The 18,495-nt window shown below is 45.7% G+C and overlaps 1 protein-coding gene across 1 annotated transcript in view; it reads left to right on the plus strand.

Annotated features, from left to right (window-relative positions):
• Window positions 1-6,249: 6,249 nt before the first annotated feature.
• Window positions 6,250-18,495, plus strand: part of LOC130356971 (uncharacterized) — a 116,263-nt gene continuing 104,017 nt past the window's right edge. Inside the window, exon 1 of the mRNA XM_056559199.1 lies at window positions 6,250-6,357. Coding sequence (XP_056415174.1) covers window positions 6,289-6,357 — 69 coding nt within the window. The 5' untranslated portion in view covers window positions 6,250-6,288. The remainder of the gene's footprint in view (window positions 6,358-18,495) is intronic.

Raw genomic sequence — 18,495 nt, forward strand, 5'->3', positions numbered from 1 at the left:
AATTTAAAAAACCCTACTAACTCTTCAATTTACTCATAAAATGGTTGTGGTCAGGTATACAGCAGCTGATCAGTACTGGAAGGATTTAGATTTTTTCAGAAGTAAGTTACAAATCTGTTTAACTTTCTGGCACCAGTTGATAAAAAAAAAAATTTTCCACCAGAGTACCCCTTTAATCTCCAGTTGGGATCAATGATCCCCTTACATTCCCACCAATAAAAGGGTTTATTATTATAGTTCATGTCTGCATCGACCCTATGTTGAATAAGAACTTTCCTTACAATCCACCTAATTCATGTGTAACAACATTGTTCTTTTTTTGCTCTCACGGCTTGTTTTCCTCTTATACATTGTTTCGAGTGATATTGGATATAAGACTTTTCAGGTAGGAAATATAATAAGACCTCCAGTTAAATGTCGAGCAAATATTCTATTCACTTATACTGTTAATGTCTTAAGACTAATATCACATTTCTATTATAATTTTATCCTCTAAAAACAAAATTATTGTCTGCGATGTACAGAAGGGCCTCCAGGCAGAAATCATTACTGTAATGCAGTGCCTCTCAATTATTTTCTGTCATGCCCCCCCTAGGAAGAAGAAAAAATGTGGCTCATCCCCCCCCCCCCCCCCCCCCGCGCGCGACTGTAAATAGTATCATTTGTCTATAAAATTTTTATAAGTACACCTCTGCATAACACTGTATCCTTATTAACGTATATGAGAATAAAAAAAGAAAGAAATGTGGATCAATTTACAACAAAGAATAGCTTTATTAGCTTAACCTGGAGATGGTCAATTGTATGGGGGGGGGGGTCGTAACTTCTTGCGGCTCCTGTAATGGATATTGACCCTTATTATTGGTATCCTCCTGCGGTGTGCTTTGTACCCCTTCCACTCCTGCATTCCTGCTATTATGCCCTTTTTTTTTTATCTAGGTTACCTTCAGGGCTTAGTAACTTTACCTGCAGAGCGTCTTTTTGCACCTTCCCCCTCCTCCTTTTGATCCAGGGTACTGTCTTCTAGTTCGTATACTTTTTCCTCCTCCATCCCCTGGTTACTATTTCTTTTCCCCTTTTCAGTTTTATTATCAGATTTTGTGTTTGTCCTACCTCCTCTCCTTGACCCCTGCTCTTTATGTTCTTTCTGTGCTTCAGCTCTTGTTTTCCCACCTGGTGATGCTGCGGATGTATCTTTGCGACTCTGCCTTGATGACATGCCGGCGTCCTGCTCTTTCTCCTCTGTGAGTGGCACTAGGAACCGGCGTATTGATTCCTGTATGTCTTCACGGGTCCTCTGCATGTGTCACGTGCATTGGCGGTCACGTGGTCCTCCGCGTCGGGCTGCTACTGGGGCTGCGCTGGGACAATCTCCATTGATCGCGCCGCGCTGCTCCCTCTCCCCAGCCGTAGAGTTGCTAGGCAACCGATGCCGTGTGGGACGCCGCTTGCGAGTGAGTATTTGCCGAGGTCAAACGAGCCCCCCTTTAAGGAGCCTTGCGCCCCCCTGGCGCGCCCCACTATTTGAGAAGCACTGCTGTAATGTAACACACAAGCCTCTCCTGTTTCAAGGCTCTGTGTAAAGTTGAATATTGGCTTACAGGTAAGTCACCTATAGGTGGCACTAAGCATAGGGGGGAGGGGGGGGATGTAACCAACATTAATTTTAATTTTTTTTTCCTCCACGAAGAGGTGTGGTTTCTGTTAAGAGGGTGTGGCTTCAACATGTCATTTCTGGCATAAAACTTTAGCCTTCTTATAGATGGAGCAACTGTAGACTAGACAGTCTAAGGATGAGCCACATTCACTATTAAAAACCTGGTACATCTTAGATTGTTAAAGGGGTACTCCGCTACTGAGCATTTGGGTCAAAATGTTCCGAATGCTTAGAGCCAGCGCCGGGAGCTCGTGATGTCATGCCCCCTCCCCCTCAATGCAAGTCTATGGAAGATTCCCATAGACTTGCATTGAGGGGGCAGGGAGGGGCGTGACGTCATGAGGGGTGGTGCTATGATGTCACTAGCTCCTGTCGCCGGCTCTAAGTGCTCAGAACATTTTGTTCCAAATGCTGAGCAGCAGAGTACCCCTTTAAGTTAGAACTTCATGAAAAACATTAACTCTTAAGTAATTTTAATTTATCTCCCAATGTTTTCTTATTTTTGGAGTTACCGTATTTATCTGCGTATAACACGCACTTTTTAGGCTAAAATTTTTAGCCCAAAGTCTATGTGCGTGTTAAACGCCGATACACCCCCAGGAAAGGCAGGGGGAGAGAGGCCGTCGCTGCCCGCTTCTCTCCCCCTGCCTTTCCTGGGGTCTAGAGCCCTGCTGCCGGCCCTTCTCTCCCCCTGGCTATTGGCGCTGCTGGCCGTTCTGTCCCCCTGACTATCGGTGTCGGTGCCGATAGCCAGGGGGAGAGTAGCGGCGCCGACAGCCAGGGGGAGAGAAGGGGCAGCGGCACCCATTGCCGGCGCCGCTGCCCCGTTGCCTCCCCCCATTCCCGGTGGCATAATTACCTGTTGCCGGGGTCGGGTCCACGCTGCTGCAGGCCTCCGGCGTGCGTCCCCTGAGTCGTTGCTATGCGCTGCACGGCGCGGCGCATGACGTCAGTGCGCCGCGCCGTGCATAGCAACGACGCAGGGGACGCACGCCGGAGGCCTTCCGCAGCGCGGACCCGACCCCGGCAACAGGTAATTACGCCACCAGGGATGGGGGGAGACAACGGGGCAGCGGCGCCGGCAATGGGTGCCGCTGCCCCTTCTCTCCCCCTGGCTGTCGGCGCGGCTTCTCTCCCCCTGGCTATCGGCGTCGGCAATGAGGCGCCGGCACCGATAGTCAGGGGGACAGAACGGGCAGCGGCGCCGATAGCCAGGGGGAGAGAAGGGCCGGCAGCAGGGCTCTAGACCCCAGGAAAGGCAGGGGGAGAGAAGCGGGCAGCGACGGCCTCTCTCCCCCTGCCTTTCCTGGGGGTGTATCGGGGTATACACGCACACACACGCACCCTCATTTTACCATGGATATTTGGGTAAAAAACTTTTTTTACCCAAATATCCTTGGTAAAATGAGGGTGCGTGTTATAGGCCGGTGCGTGGTATACCCCGATAAATACGGTATTTTAATTAACCTCCTTTTAAAATGGCTTCCACAAGGGTCTTTATATTTAATTGATTTATTTTTCGTGGTTTATGTAACACCAACCTAGGTATTTCCCAGCACTATAACGAGATTTTCAATCACATCACTTACTAATGCTGCACACACTGTAAGGGTATGTTCACACTGAGGAATTGGAGAGGAATTTCCACGAGTAATTCTGCTCGCTTTTTCCTCTCCAATTCATTCAGCTGTGAAAATCCCCATAGAGTTGTGCAGAATTTCTGCCCCTCAGTTCACACTGAGGAATTTCCTCAAGCAGAATTCTGACGAGGAAGTATGTTCCGCTTGAAGAAAGAACATGTTCTGCGTCTTACTCCCATAGAGATCAATGTAAATTTTTTTTTTCAGTCAGAATCATTTCCACGCGGAATTGGTGCGGAATTTGCACGGAATTTCCGCATGAAAGAAAAAAAAAGAGGATTATATATATATAGATATATATATTTATATATATAGATATATATATATATATATATATATTATACTCTTCTCCTCCTCCGCTTGAAATTTTCCTTTCCGTGTGTGGAATTCCGCTCGAATTCCGCGCGAACTTCCGCGCAAAATCTCTGTGAGTTCTTGTGGAAAATAACAATATTTTGAGGCAGAAAATTTCTGCTTGATTTCTGCCCCAATTCCTCAGTGTGAACATATCCTAATTTTCCTATTTCACACACTACAGACAATATCATAGGAAGCCATAAAGCAGAACTATACCATCTGGCTGTACATTATAGTGTTTTCATTTCAATGCACTATCCTTTCTTCGTAGTTTACTTTTATTTTATGTGTAATTCCTTTAAGTAAAATGTAATAAAATGAGTCACCCATTATTTTTCGGGAAAATATCTATTCCAATAAAATATCATCTCAGTGATCTCTTATCAGAGAAAAATGTTCTCTTTTCTCGTTTCTGAAAATGCCAAACAGATAAGACATTTGTCCTGACCTCCGAACGCCTCCATCCGTCTTGTCATGACACAGGAGTGTCTACGCATTACCAGGCCGCTCACTCAGGAATTCTTCTCTCGCACTTGTCTCACTGACGCCTATGAGGCAGCCCTAGAGCAGTTTTGGTTAGCTCATGTTCACTCCAGGGAAATGACATTTTATCTCACACAAACCTGTCAATTCAAACACTTTCCCATGAAGACTTATAGGAATGATGATGGTTCAGCAGTAAACAGCTTAGGTATTATGCAATGAGCAAACAGCACAGGCCTAGGCTTGTATCAGGAACATGGAGGTCCACTTCACCTCATCCAGGTGTAGAGGGTTTCCTTAAGATGTCATACTTGAGGAATCTAAAGAATGTGTTTTTATAGTAATATTTAACTTTATTAAAGCAATGACCTTCTTGGATGTTCTTACATATTTTTTACTTTTGTATTTGTTGAGGGTTGAATAGTGAGTTAGTCTGTGTATTGGTGTCTGTGTGTAAATCTACTATATCACTGCTTTACTTCACCTACTGGTCAGGAAACCTTTCAACTTTCCACAGACAAAATTACTCTGTAACCCCCACCAAAAAAAAAAAAGTTTGTAAAATTCTTTTTGTTTAGATAGCTTTATTTAAGAGTGTATAAACAGAGTATTGGGGTAAGGGAGTGGCAACTTAATCCCTAATTCCATGAATATTGTTTTTTAAATATTTTGACAGCCATCACCCCCCACCCCCCCCCCCCCCCCCCCCCATAGACTTGCATTGAGGGGGCATGGCCGTCACGAGCGGGGCATGACCTTGACATCACGAGCCTCCGCCCTGCATTGCCAGTCATCCACCACGGAGCGAAGGGGATAAGATGTCTAGGGGCGGAATACACATTTAAGGACCCTGGAATCATTTGTGTAGGTGAGTCCTTATACTTAAATTGATTGCAAGAATTTTTTGTACAAGACCTAAGGCTAGCTTCAATAAAAAATAAATAAGGGATGCTCACCTGCCCAATCCCTTGCTGCTGTCACTTTGATGTTGATCAGTTGCCACTCATTTGCAAATCCTGGTCCCGATCTTAACAAAAGGAAATGCCCACGCAGCCAATCAGTAGTTAAGGTGGGTCACTACTGCCGCTAGTGATTGGCAGAGCTGCCAAAAGCTGTCCGGGCATGCTGGGAGTTGTAGTTTTGATACAGCTGAAGACACCCTGGTTGGGAAACAATGCACTTTGTTTGTAATATACTGAATTGGCTAGAACAGTGTTTCCCAACCAGTGTGCCTCCAGCTCTTGCAAAACTACAACTCCCAGCATGCCCAAAGGTTGTCAGGGCATGCTGGGAGTTGTAGTTTTGCAACAGCTGGAGGCACACTGGTTTGTAAACACTAGCATACACACACACATATAACAGGGACTACAACTTCCAGCATGTGTCATTCAGGAGTCCCCCTCCCCCCCCCCCCCCCCTTCACACATAGAAATCATCCCCAGTCCAAGATTTATTCCCCTGCGTTCTATACATCCCCAGCCCATGCACTTTGTTATCCTCCCCTTCCCCTCCTCTTATCTTCTCTGTCTTCTTTCAGTGCAGACCTGAGTCCTCAAAAGACAGAGCAGGGGGAGGGGAGATGAGGAGCTGTGTATGTCCTTTCTCTCTCCCCCTGCTCTAGCTTCTTTCTCTCATGCAGACCTCCGTCCCCTGGGAGGGGGAGATGAGGGGGCGTGGCTTCTTTCTCTCATGCAGACCTGTGTCCTCCGGGAGGGGGAATGAGGGGCGTGGCTTATTTCTCTCATGCAGACCTGTGTCCTCCGGGAGGGGGGGATGAGGGGCGTGGCTTATTTCTCTCATGCACACCTGCGTCCTCTGGGAGGGGGAGATGAGGGGGCATGGCTTCTTTCTCTCATGCAGACCTCCATCCTCTGGGAGGGGGAGATGAGGGGCGTGGCTTATTTCTCTCATGCAGACCTCCATCCTCCGGGAGGGGGGGATGAGGGGCGTGGCTTATTTCTCTCATGCAGACCTGTGTCCTCCGGGAGGGGGGGATGAGGGGCGTGGCTTATTTCTCTCATGCACACCTGCGTCCTCTGGGAGGGGGAGATGAGGGGGCATGGCTTCTTTCTCTCATGCAGACCTTCGTCCTCCAGGCTCTGAAAGAACAGAGAAAAAAAACTGACCTGTTGTCCACAGCCTAATCCTAACATGGCCGACGCTGTGGACGACAGTAAGAGATCCAACACAGAACTACAGAACTTCCTGGCCCACAAACAGGTAAGAAAAAAAGACACTTGCTACACAAACATATAATACATGTCAATTGCAAAAAACATGAACATTAAAAGAAGATGCAATATAGCCAAAAATCTTAACCACCGGAGTTCCCCTTTAACCCCTTAACGACGCACGACGTATATTTACGTCCTGCGCCGGCTCCCGCTATATGAAGCGGGATCGCGCCGCGATCTCGCATCATATCGCGTTGGTCCCGGCGCTCATCAACGGCCGGGACCCGCGGCTAATACCACACATCGCCGATCGCGGCGATGTGTGGTATTAACCCTTTAGAAGCGGCGGTCAAAGCTGACCGCCGCTTTTAAAGCGAAACTGAAAGTGACCCGGCTGCTCAGTCGGGCTGTTCGGGACCGCCGCGGTGAAATCGCGGCATCCCGAACAGCTGACCGGACACTGGGAGGGCCCCTACCTGCCACCTTGGTGTCCGATCGGCGAATGACTGCTCCGTGACTGAGATCCAGGCAGGAGCAGTCAAGCGCCGATAACACTGATCACAGGCGTGTTAATACACGCCTGTGATCTATGTAAAAGATCAGTGTGTGCAGTGTTATAGGTCCCTATGGGACCTATAACACTGCAAAAAAATGTAAAAAAAAGTGTTAATAAAGGTCATTTAACCCCTTCCCTAATAAAAGTTTGAATCACCCCCCTTTTCGCATAAAAAAAAAAAAACTGTGTAAAAAAAAAAAAAAACATATGTGGTATTGCCGCGTGCGTAAATGTCCGAACTATAAAAATATATCATTAATTAAACCGCACGGTCAATGGTGTGCGCGCAAAAAAATTCCAAAGTCCAAAAAAGCGTATTTTGGTCACTTTTTATACCATTAAAAAATGAATAAAAAGGGATCAAAAAGTCCGATCAATACAAAAATCATACCGATAAAAACTTCAGATCACGGCGCAAAAAATGAGTCCTCATACCGCCCTGTACGTGGAAAAATAAAAAAGTTATAGGGGTCAGAAGATGACATTTTTAAACATATAAATTTTCCTGCATGTAGTTATGATTTTTTCCAGAAGTGCGACAAAATCAAACCTATATAAGTAGGGTATCATTTTAACCGTATGGACCTACAGAATAATGATAAGGCGTAATTTTTACCGAAATATGCACTGCGTAGAAACGGAAGCCCCCAAAAGTTACAAAATGGTGTTTTTTCTTCGATTTTGTCGCACAATGATTTTTTTTCCGTTTCGCCGTGCATTTTGGGGTAAAATGACTAATGTCACTGCAAAGTAGAATTGGCGACTCAAAAAATAAGCCATAATATGGATTTTTAGGTGGAAAATTGAAAGGGTTATGATTTTTAAAAGGTAAGGAGGAAAAAACGAAAGTGCAAAAACTGAAAAACCCTGAGTCCTTAAGGGGTTAAGTAGTAAGTACCCACAAATGTGCACAATAAGCAAGGATGTGCACAGTAAATAGGCACAACATACAGTATAATTTTCCACCATTTATTCTTTGGATTGAATATTCTATTTAAAAGCAGCAGACTGTAGAACTAGAGACAATCGTCAGAATAAGAACTGGTGACTATTCTTGAGCTCACCCAGCCATAAAAATGACAGAATATAAATGCTCAGATTACATCCTTGCTAGATTGTAAAAACATCCTGGTTACGCGAGCATATTCAAACAATCCTCACTCCCTTTATGAGCAAGGTTTATTTCTCTGCTGGAATATTTGTCTTCATGCATCTGCTGTTTGTCTTTCTGTTAGCTGAAAAAGAAACGAAAACGAAGGCCCCGCAGTAATATACTCAGAAAAGATGATCCTACCGGTCTGGAAATGATGTGATCCGAAAAGATCCATACGGATGAATAACCAGTTGCCACAACAAATATGCTGGCCAATGATATAAGGCTATGTCATAAAAGACTCAGTTATTGAAGTTTAAAGGGGTTTTCTGGAATTTTTAAGAAAATGACTACATGCTGGAACACGGTCATATATATGTATGTGTATATATATATATATATATATATATATATATATATATATAACTAAAAACTTTTCTCACCCTTAACTCCGCCATTCCTCCAATGTTCCATTGCGTGTACATTGTTCACGCAACACTGCACCCAATCACTGATCATGCGCCATAAATGCAGGCAGAGATCACTAAGGCCAGTGATTGGCTGCAGGATCATGTGAACTTTGTATTTGCATTAAGCAAGCCCAATGGTGGACAATCGAGAGCCAGCTGATGTAGGGGTGACTTTTTTTCCAATGCACATTTATCATAGACTCCAAAAACTCTACACTAATGTATCTATTTTTATTTACTATAGTTTAGGGTGATGTGGAATCTCTTTAAGTAACATTCTCTAACATTCAATAACAGTCTTTGCAGTTCAGGTGGACTGTCTCAGCCTTCCAGGCCTAGCTGGCTCTTCTGTTTCCTTGGTGTATAAACCTCATTCACCTACTCATCCTCCAGCTTCTCATTAGACCTTCCCTTACAGGAGTGCATACTCCACCTGGCTGAGAAGACATTTGCACAGTTGTGTGCCTAGTAGATGTCACAAGTCCACCAGAACAGTAGCCACTCATGCTGCAGCATACCTAGAGTATTTGGTACCACAGTAGCCAGTAATCCCCCAAATAGGCAATAATCCCCCAAGTAGGCACTATTCCCTCTCAAAAGGCAGTATTTCTCCCAATAGGCAGCAATCCCCCAGTAGCAGAGCAAATAAAATAAAAACAAAAAATGTTACATAGTTACATAGTTACATAGTTAGTATGGTTGAAAAAAGACATACGTCCATCAAGTCCAACCAGGGGATTGAAGGGAAGGATGTAAGGGGATAAGGGAAAGGGATGTAGTTTTATAATTCTGCATAAGCATTAATGTTATTTTGTTCCAGGAATGTATCTAACCCTGCTTTAAAGCTGTTAATTGTTCCTGCTGTGACCAGTTCCTGAGGTAGACCGTTCCATAAATTCACAGTCCTCACGGTAAAGAAGGCGTGCCGCCCCTTTAGACTAAACCTTTTCTTCTCCAGACGGAGGGAGTGCCCCCTCGTCCTTTGGGGGGGTTTAACCTGGAACAGTTTTTCTCCATATTTTTTGTATGGGCCATTTATATACTTATATACGTTTATCATATCCCCCCTTAAACGTCTCTTCTCAAGACTAAACAATTGTAACTCCTTTAATCGCTCCTCATAGCTAAGATGTTCCATGCCCCATATTAGTTTAGTCGCGCGTCTCTGCACCCTTTCCAACTCCGCAGTGTCCCTTTTATGAACAGGCGACCAAAACTGAACAGCATGTATATGCTTACTTCCTCTTCTGTGCAGATTAGCAGCAGCCTGAAAGAAAAAAAAATGCTGGTCACCGACGCAGTCCACTGAATCCGAAGTAGTCCACAGGATACAGGTTAATACATTTATTGTCACCCTCCCGCTCATCTCCCATGCCGCACGACTACAACTCCCAGCATGCTCTTACAGTAAGGACATGCTGGGAGTTGTAGTCATGTGGTGCGGGAGATGTGCGAGTGAGTGACAAGCTTGTCACCTATCCCCCCCCCCCCCCCCCCGCTGCATGACTACAACTCCCAGCATGCCCTTACAGTAAGTAGAGGGCAGGTGACAAGCTTGTCACCCGTCCCACAACTACAACTCCCAGTTGTAGTCGTTCAAGCCATTGAAGCAAACGGTAATGGGTTCCGCTCCCTGGCCGTCGGTGATCAGAAAACCAATGTAATTTCATATTTCATATTATTGAAATTACCGCAAAGTCAGCGGCACCGTGGTAAGCCGCCCGGGACTCCCGCAGCCAGGCCGGGAGATGTGCAGCAGCCATCCCTGCCATCTCTTAGCGTGTACCGCAGTGCTGAGGGATGGCAGGGACAGCTCCTACACATCTCCCGGCCTGGCTGCGGGAGTCCCGGGCAGCTGCAGGGAGGCCAGCCATATAATGGAGCTGCAGAGTTTTTAGTCCCTACTGTAGGATCAAATTTCCCGCCGGCTCCCGTCATTGGCTGCTCGGTCCCAGCCAATCACGGGACCTAGCGGGAAATATGAAATTACAGTAGGGGATATAGAAACTCCGCGGCGCCGAGGTATGTTAAAAGGAGCCCGGGCTGGCATCACTCTGCAGCCGCGGGGCTCCATCTGATTCTATCCCCACTACCCTAACTTAATGATGGGATCATTAAGGGATATGATCCCCCCTCCTTGTCTCCCACCCGCCCGCGCCACACATCTCACACCCACTACCTGCTACAAGACTACAACTCCCAGCATGCCCTCACTATTGAGGCATGCTGGGAGTTTTAGTCTTGCAACAGGTAGCAGACACATGGGAGATGTGCAACATGGGCGGGTGGAAGACAAGGGGGGGTGTAAAGCAGTGTCCCCGTCCCTGTCATTAAGTTAGGGTAGCGGGGATAGAATCAGATGGAGCCCGGGCCCCTTTGTACAGTTGTAAAATCATATTTTCCGCTGGAGCTGTGATCACGGCTGACAGCGGGAAATATAAAAATCTGCTCTCCAAAGCCATTTTGTAAGCCAGCTGCGGGCTGGCTTACATTCACGCTGTTTTGAAGGGCTTGCGACTTTTTCTGTGACTTTCGCATAAATCTCTGACCACTGCAAAGTGAAAAATAAAATGTACTTTCGTAGGCTCTTTTGTAGCTTTTTGCTTACAGCCAAAAGTAGCACAAAAATTTGCTTAGGTGCTAATGCAACTTTTTGTGCGACTTTTGTAAGCAAAAAGAGCTCTAAATCCCTTGATAAATGTCCCCCTCTGTGATCATATTGTATTGTAAAGAATCCATCTAAGAAAGAAGGATTGTCCAGAACGGAGCCCCAGCTCCCAGTGAGAGTACATGCTGCAGACGACTTGTGCTCCATTTATTTCTATGGGAGCGACGAAGATACCTGAGTACAGCTCTATGGCATCTCTGTAGCTCCAAAAGAAATTAATGGAGTATGTGACTTCTGCAACACACTCTAGCCCAGCGGACCCCCACTATCAGATGATTATCCCCTATCCTGTGGATAAAGAATAAGCTATATTTTCCTGGACAACCATTTTAATGATATTGAAAAAAAAAAAAAACATAAACCTACTTTGTTTTCTGACATTTAAAGTTTCTATTTAAATAACATATGAACACTCCTATATATCGGATTATGTTTTAAAAGTGCGATGACAGATAGAAATGTTTCTCAGTCGGGGACAAAGGGAACCTTAATATTTAGCCCATAAAACTAATACATCTGGAAATATTTATGCAGCTTTTGTTTGCTACAATAAAAAAAATTAACTATACTGTATACCGTATATACTCGAGTATAAGCCAAGTTTTTCAGCATGTTTTTTCGTGCTGAAAACGCCTCCCTCGGCTTATACTCGAGTGAACTCTCCGCCTGTCAATCCCTTCAGCAGTGGTCTTCAACCTGCGGACCTCCAGATGTTGCAAAACTACAACTCCCAGCATGCTGGGTGTTGTAGTTTTGAAACCTCTGGAGGTCCGCAGGTCGAAGACCACTGCGGCCTTCGTCATCATCCAGCCCCCCTTTTGTTTTGTACTCAACTCCCCTCGGCGGGAAGTTAGGGTGAGCTGGTCTGGGCCATCTATGCTGCAGGGACCGTCCGGTGGGGATGGTTAGTCGTTACGGGCTGTCCATCTTCACCGGGGGGGCCTCTTCTCCGAGCTTTGGGCCCGGCCCCGGACTAGTAATGTTGCCTTGACGACGACGCACAGGGACGTTGCGCATTAACGTCCCTGTGCGTCGTCAAGGCAACGTCACTAGGTCCGAAGCGCGGAGAAGAGGCCCCCCCGGTGAAAATAGAAAGCCTGCAACGACTAACCCTCCCCACCGGATGGTCCCTGCAGCATAAATGGCCCAGACCAGCTCACCCTAACTTCCCGCCGAGGGGAGGTGAGTACAAAACAAAAGGGGGGTGGGGGCTGGATGATGACAAAGGCCGCAGTGGTCTTCATTCAACCTGCGGACCTCCAGAGGTTTCAAAACTACAACACCCAGCATGCCCGGACAGCCTATGGCTGTCCGGGCATGCTGGGAGTTGTAGTTTTGCAACATCTGGAGGTCTGCAGGTTGAAGACCACTAATGAAGGGATTGACAGGCGGTGATGATGACGGGGGGGATGATGACGGGGGTCTGGATGATTACATGGGGAATGATGTATTTCCCACCTTAGGCTTATAGTCGAGTCAATAACTTTTCCTGGGTTTTTGGGGTAAAATTAGGGGCCTTGGCTTATATTAGGGTCGGCTTATACTCGAGTATATACGGTATATGGAAAAAGAATGAAAAATGCACAAAGTATTCATTTAGAAATTTTATAAAGTTCATATAAAGGTGTGAAGATGAGTATATACTAGCTGGTTGTTCTGTAAGGTGGTGGATATGTAACCAAGCGGTGGCCCTGTTTAACCAGCCGCCTATGACAACATGCAAATTCTTCACACGCCCAGTGATTCAGATATAAAGGATCTGGGAATTGCAAATAGAATTGTGCTCAAAAGTTTAGTTTCCTAACTGAAGTACAAATATTTATGGATGAATCAGTAAAAGATGAATGTGTAAAACACGTCAGCTTCTATTTCTGTACGCTCTTCTTTTTTGGATATGGAATTTGTTCCCACAAGAAATTTGTTAACATTTTCACATTGTAAACCTTAAAGGAGTACTTTGGCCCTGAGACATAAGATGCCTCACCACGGGGGTCCCGCCGCTGGGGACCCCCGCAATCTTGTATTCGCCACCCCCCTGTTTGAGCTGCATGCTGCGGTGCCAGCTCACAAACAGCCGGGTGGCGACCACGGGGCTGGAGTATCGTGACTTCACGACTCCGCCCCCATGTCACGTCACCCCCCACAATGCAAGTCTATGGGAGGGGGCATGACGGCCGTGCAATGTCATTATACAACAGAGAAACAGAGAAATAGAAAAGTAATTCCATGCATACATTTGCTGCTCAGCAGGTAGATGCATTATGTATTTGAAGGGGTAGCTCTTATCCAAAGAATAGGGAATAATATGTTTGATCGAGGGGGGTCCTGTCACGGGGAGCAAACACCCCAGCATCCCCAAAACCGGCGCACGATCTTCATGCCGGCGCTGCAGCTTTACGGTCACAGAAGCCTGGGACTTCCGACATCATGCCACGCCCCCCATTTATGTTTATGGGAGGGAGCGTGATGGCTAGTACACTAGAATTGAGGGGGCGTGGTGGCTGTGTTTGCCAGCCATCCGGCACTGCACGGAGTTCCCTCTGTGCACCGGTGGGGGTCGCCAGCGGCAGGACTGTGATCAGACATGTTATCCTCTATCCTTTGAAAAGGGGATAACATGTCTAGCAGCGAAGTACCCCTTTAAGGCTAGGTTCACACCACAGTTGCGCTGTATGTTCTCCATATACCCAACTAATATGCCCACACACTATGATTAGCCAAACATTTGCCAAAGTAGTTTCCACTTGCTAAATGTTTTGGTATAGTGCACATCCTGATAATGTATCTGCTGTATAATATAGAGTTTATGGCAGTTAATGGCAGACATCTATTAGCTTATAGTTAGATGTATCTGGGTCATACTCTCAATGTAATTCCTAAATGTGGTGTGAACTTAGTAATAATTCATCATGTATGATACTTGTAGTGCTCAACAAAGCTGCAAAAGAGAATAAAACACTTTGAATAGAATATGTTGTAATCCACAAACCATATGCTCTGTAGTCCTCAATATTCATGAGTTACTGCTCTGTACCACCCCTCAGCCAATGATTGACAGATTTCTGACTATGCACCATGTTAACAGTAAGCTGTCAATTATTGCTGGAGGGCATGGTCCCTGAGCAGTAGCTCATAAATATCACTGAATACAAAGTGTGCTCTCATTTAGTAGTCAAAGGTAATATAACGTACTGATCGTCTTGCGCAGTCACTGACATTTTTACTGTTTACTGCTGTCGCCTGCCGTCCATCATACATGTTTGTAACACACAGCACTGACTCCCATTGGCAGCCGACATTCTGTTGGCTGTGAGTGTAACATAGTCAGTGAGGGATAAGCAGTGTAGCAGAATCATTAAAGGCTCTATTCCCCCAGGGGCCGACCAATTTGCTGCCTAAGGCAAGATGCTCATCTCACCTCATGGCAGATGTGACCCTGGTTAAATACATGAAACAGCTGCAGTGGAAACAGTCATGTCCACAGCAAAAAAGCCTCTATGTGTAATAGAGTGCTGCTGCAATGTTTAGATGCAGTGGTTCTCAGTTCAGTAGGTGCAGCAGGGAGGGAGAATATAAAAAAATATAAAAAATTATATAACCCTTTTATTCATTATGAATGCGAAGGCTAAATAAAAAAAATAAAAACCTGAATAGACTCTATAAACACTCATATCAATGAAGGGGTTAACAGGAAAAAAGGCAGATGATGATTCTAAAAAGAACACATATAGTCTGGGCACATTATTAGTTATGAATGGTTAAAGACAGATGTAACATAGAAGGTACTGATGCCTGTAGGCCTGAAAAAAATTATTTGAAATTGATAGTTTTTTTTTCTGTAAAAGTTCCCTTGATGTCTCATGTCTTGATGCTCGGCGGTTAATATTAATGTGCTGTCTACATTGGCTTCTGCACTTCTGGCTTTTTCGCTGTGTCTTCAATAGCAAATAAAATTTGTCATATTGGGTGTAATACGTGTGCAGAGTTACAATAAGGACACGGCGCCGCAGCAGTGCTGAGGTTTAGAATGTCTATCATTTACTTTACTGATGATTTCACTTCTGTTCTGATTTCTTCCTCGCTCAGCAACATGAAGATGAGTTGTGTTTGCCTTCTGGTAATGAGTTTCGGCCGTCTGGAATTTGTCCAGCTAAACAGAAGGGGGGACTTATGAGCCATTAGCTAGCAGTTTACTGAGATGCATTATTGTTTAGGTGCCCACTGATGTTGTTACTATTATTATTATTATTGTTGTTGTTATTATTTATTGTTATTGTTGTTGTTATTATTATTATTTATTTGGGATCGGTGCCATCACTGAACTCCGCCCCTTGCCCTGACAGCCACTGGCTTTCTACCTGTCCCTTATAAGGTCTGCCCACTGTAAATTTACAGCATACAGGTCTTATATCACTTATAGTGCTGAGCGCTATTATTCGAAATGCGAATTTTTACTGCAAATATCGTAAATATTTAGAATATAGCGCTATATATTCGCAATGACGAATATTCGTTGTTTTGTTTTCTTTTCTTCACAGTACACATCATAATGAATATTCGTCCATATATTCGCAAAATATCGCAAATTTGAATATGGCCCCTGCCGCTCATCACTAATCACTTATAGCATTGTACTCACTACTCTCTGCTTTAGTGCAGCCCTCCTGCATCCTCTCAGCGGTGTACTGTGCTGCTAAGCAAACTGCCCATTCCAATGAACACACAGGCAAGAATGTTTAGGCACCATGGCCTGATATCTTTTGATTCTAGTGCCCTATTTAAACAGACAAGAACTCCTATATTCTCGCCTAAGAGTCAGCACAGAACTAACCTGTTTCTATATTGTTATTTCTTTTTCCCGTCTTTGCTTGTTCTTTGCTCCCAGTATTTTTCTTTTTTCTAGCTCCCTGGTTCAGAAGTTCTGGTGCTGACTCCTGCCTATTTCTGGACTCCTGCTCTGTGGTTACTGTGTTCCTAATTCTGACTCCTGGTATGATCCTTGTGTGGTGTCCCGGTACCGTACTGTATACGTTACCTGTATAGAGGTCCCCATAGTCAGAGTCCCTAGGACGTCGGGGTCCCTCTTTTGTAGTTTTCCCCTTGTCACCTCACACTTAGTCGATGTCTATATAGCAGTTCTATTTAATATTATTATTTTATTTTTATTTTAATATTATTATTATAAGTATAGGAATAAATATGTATATATTTAGTTCTCTACCTGTTCGTAGGGTAGCAGGACCTGTGGGTCACGTGATCAGGTTAAAACTCTATGGTTTTGCTACAGGACCTTTGTAGGTTCCCGTGACGTGTTCACCCATAATTCACTGTAACGGTGAGTGACAGTCGTTAGGGACCAATCCAAAATGGCCGGCCGCTGCCCATATAAGGGACCCGCGCCATCTTGATCCCTCTCTTGGGTTGCTGACTCTGGAAGAGGTAGAACCTACGCAGCTTACAAGGCGATTTACTAGGCCAAAGCCTTGCGGCCTAGGCCTATAACCTAGTGGATAGACTAAGCAATTCCCAGCTACTCATCGCAAGATCACTGGACCTAAATACTCCCCGAAATCCAGCGGATCTCTGCTATACAATTCTTCAAAAGCTAAATTGGGCTTATCTGATCCCAACCGACTGTCAATCGCTGCTCAAGCTATATGTAAGAGACTCTGTTATCTGGACTGTTACTACTGTTACATGCACAGAAATTCATCAGTAAAAGTTCCTGCAAGTTTTCAGTTAACAGCGGTTGTGGACAATCCTTTATTTCTGCATCACCTATTGCTCTTGGGAAGGGTGGCAATAGGCCTATCAAGAAACACAGCATTTAACCCTCACCCTGGCATCACGAGTGACAATGGTAAGCAGCGCCCTTAACTATTCAGAACAGCAACACCCTAAATACCCTACATCCCCACAAGACAGTATACTCTCTTCCGCCACCACACTTGGTTGCTGTGTTCCTGGTTCCACCACTGATTTTGACTCTTGGCCTGCTCCCTTGTTGTTGTGCTCCTGGTTTTGACTCTTGGCCTGCTCCCTTGTTCCTGTGCTCCTGGTTTTGACTCTCTGCCTGCTCCCTTGTTGCTGTTCTCCTGGTTTTGACTCTTGGCCTGCTCCCTTGTTGCTGTTCTCCTGGTTTTGACCCTTGGCCTGCTCCCTTGTTCCTGTGCTCCTGGTTTTGACTCTTGGCCTGTTCCCTTGTTGCTGTTCTCCTGGTTTTGACTCTTGGCCTGCTCCCTTGTTGCAGTTCTCCTGGTTTTGACTCTTGGCCTGCTCCCTTGTTGCTTTGCTCCTGGTTTTGACTCTTGGCCTGCTCCCTTGTTGCTGTTCTACTGGTTTTGATTCTTGGCCTGCTCCCTTGTTGCTGCGCTCCTGGTTTTGACTCTTGGCCTGCTCCTTTGTTGCTTTTCTACTGGTTTTGACTCTTGGCCTGCTCGCTTGTAGCTGGTCTACTGGTTTTGATTCTCGGCCTGCTCCCTTGTTGCTGTGCTCCTGATTTTGACTCTTGGCCTGCTCCCTTGTTGCTGCGCTCCTGGTTTTGACTCTTGGCCTGCTCCCTTGTTGCTGCGCTCCTGGTTTTGACTCTTGGCCTGCTCCCTTGTTCCTGTGCTCCTGGTTTTGACTCTCTGCCTGCTCCCTTGTTGCTGTTCTCCTGGTTTTGACTCTTGGCCTGCTCCCTTGTTGCTGTTCTCCTGGTTTTGACCCTTGGCCTGCTCCCTTGTTCCTGTGCTCCTGGTTTTGACTCTTGGCCTGTTCCCTTGTTGCTGTTCTCCTGGTTTTGACTCTTGGCCTGCTCCCTTGTTGCAGTTCTCCTGGTTTTGACTCTTGGCCTGCTCCCTTGTTGCTTTGCTCCTGGTTTTGACTCTTGGCCTGCTCCCTTGTTGCTGTTCTACTGGTCTTGATTCTTGGCCTGCTCTTTTGTTGCTGCGCTCCTGGTTTTGACTCTTGGCCTGCTCCTTTGTTGCTTTTCTACTGGTTTTGACTCTTGGCCTGCTCGCTTGTAGCTGGTCTACTGGTTTTGATTCTCGGCCTGCTCCCTTGTTGCTGTGCTCCTGATTTTGACTCTTGGCCTGCTCCCTTGTTGCTGCGCTCCTGGTTTTGACTCTTGGCCTGCTCCCTTGTTGCTGCGCTCCTGGTTTTGACTCTTGGCCTGCTCCCTTGTTGCTGCGCTCCTGGTTTTGACTCTTGGCCTGCTCCCTTGTTGCTTTTCTACTGGTTTTGACTCTTGGCCTGCTCGCTTGTAGCTGGTCTACTGGTTTTCATTCTTGGCCTGCTCCCTTGTTGCTGTTCTACTGGTTTTGATTCTTGGCCTGCTCCCTTGTTGCTGTTCTACTGGTTTTGATTCTTGGCCTGCTCCCTTGTTGCTGTTCTACTGGTTTTGATTCTTGGCCTGC

This window comes from Hyla sarda, chromosome 2, assembly GCF_029499605.1.
Source record: "Hyla sarda isolate aHylSar1 chromosome 2, aHylSar1.hap1, whole genome shotgun sequence".
Classification (NCBI taxonomy): Eukaryota; Metazoa; Chordata; class Amphibia; order Anura; family Hylidae; genus Hyla; species Hyla sarda.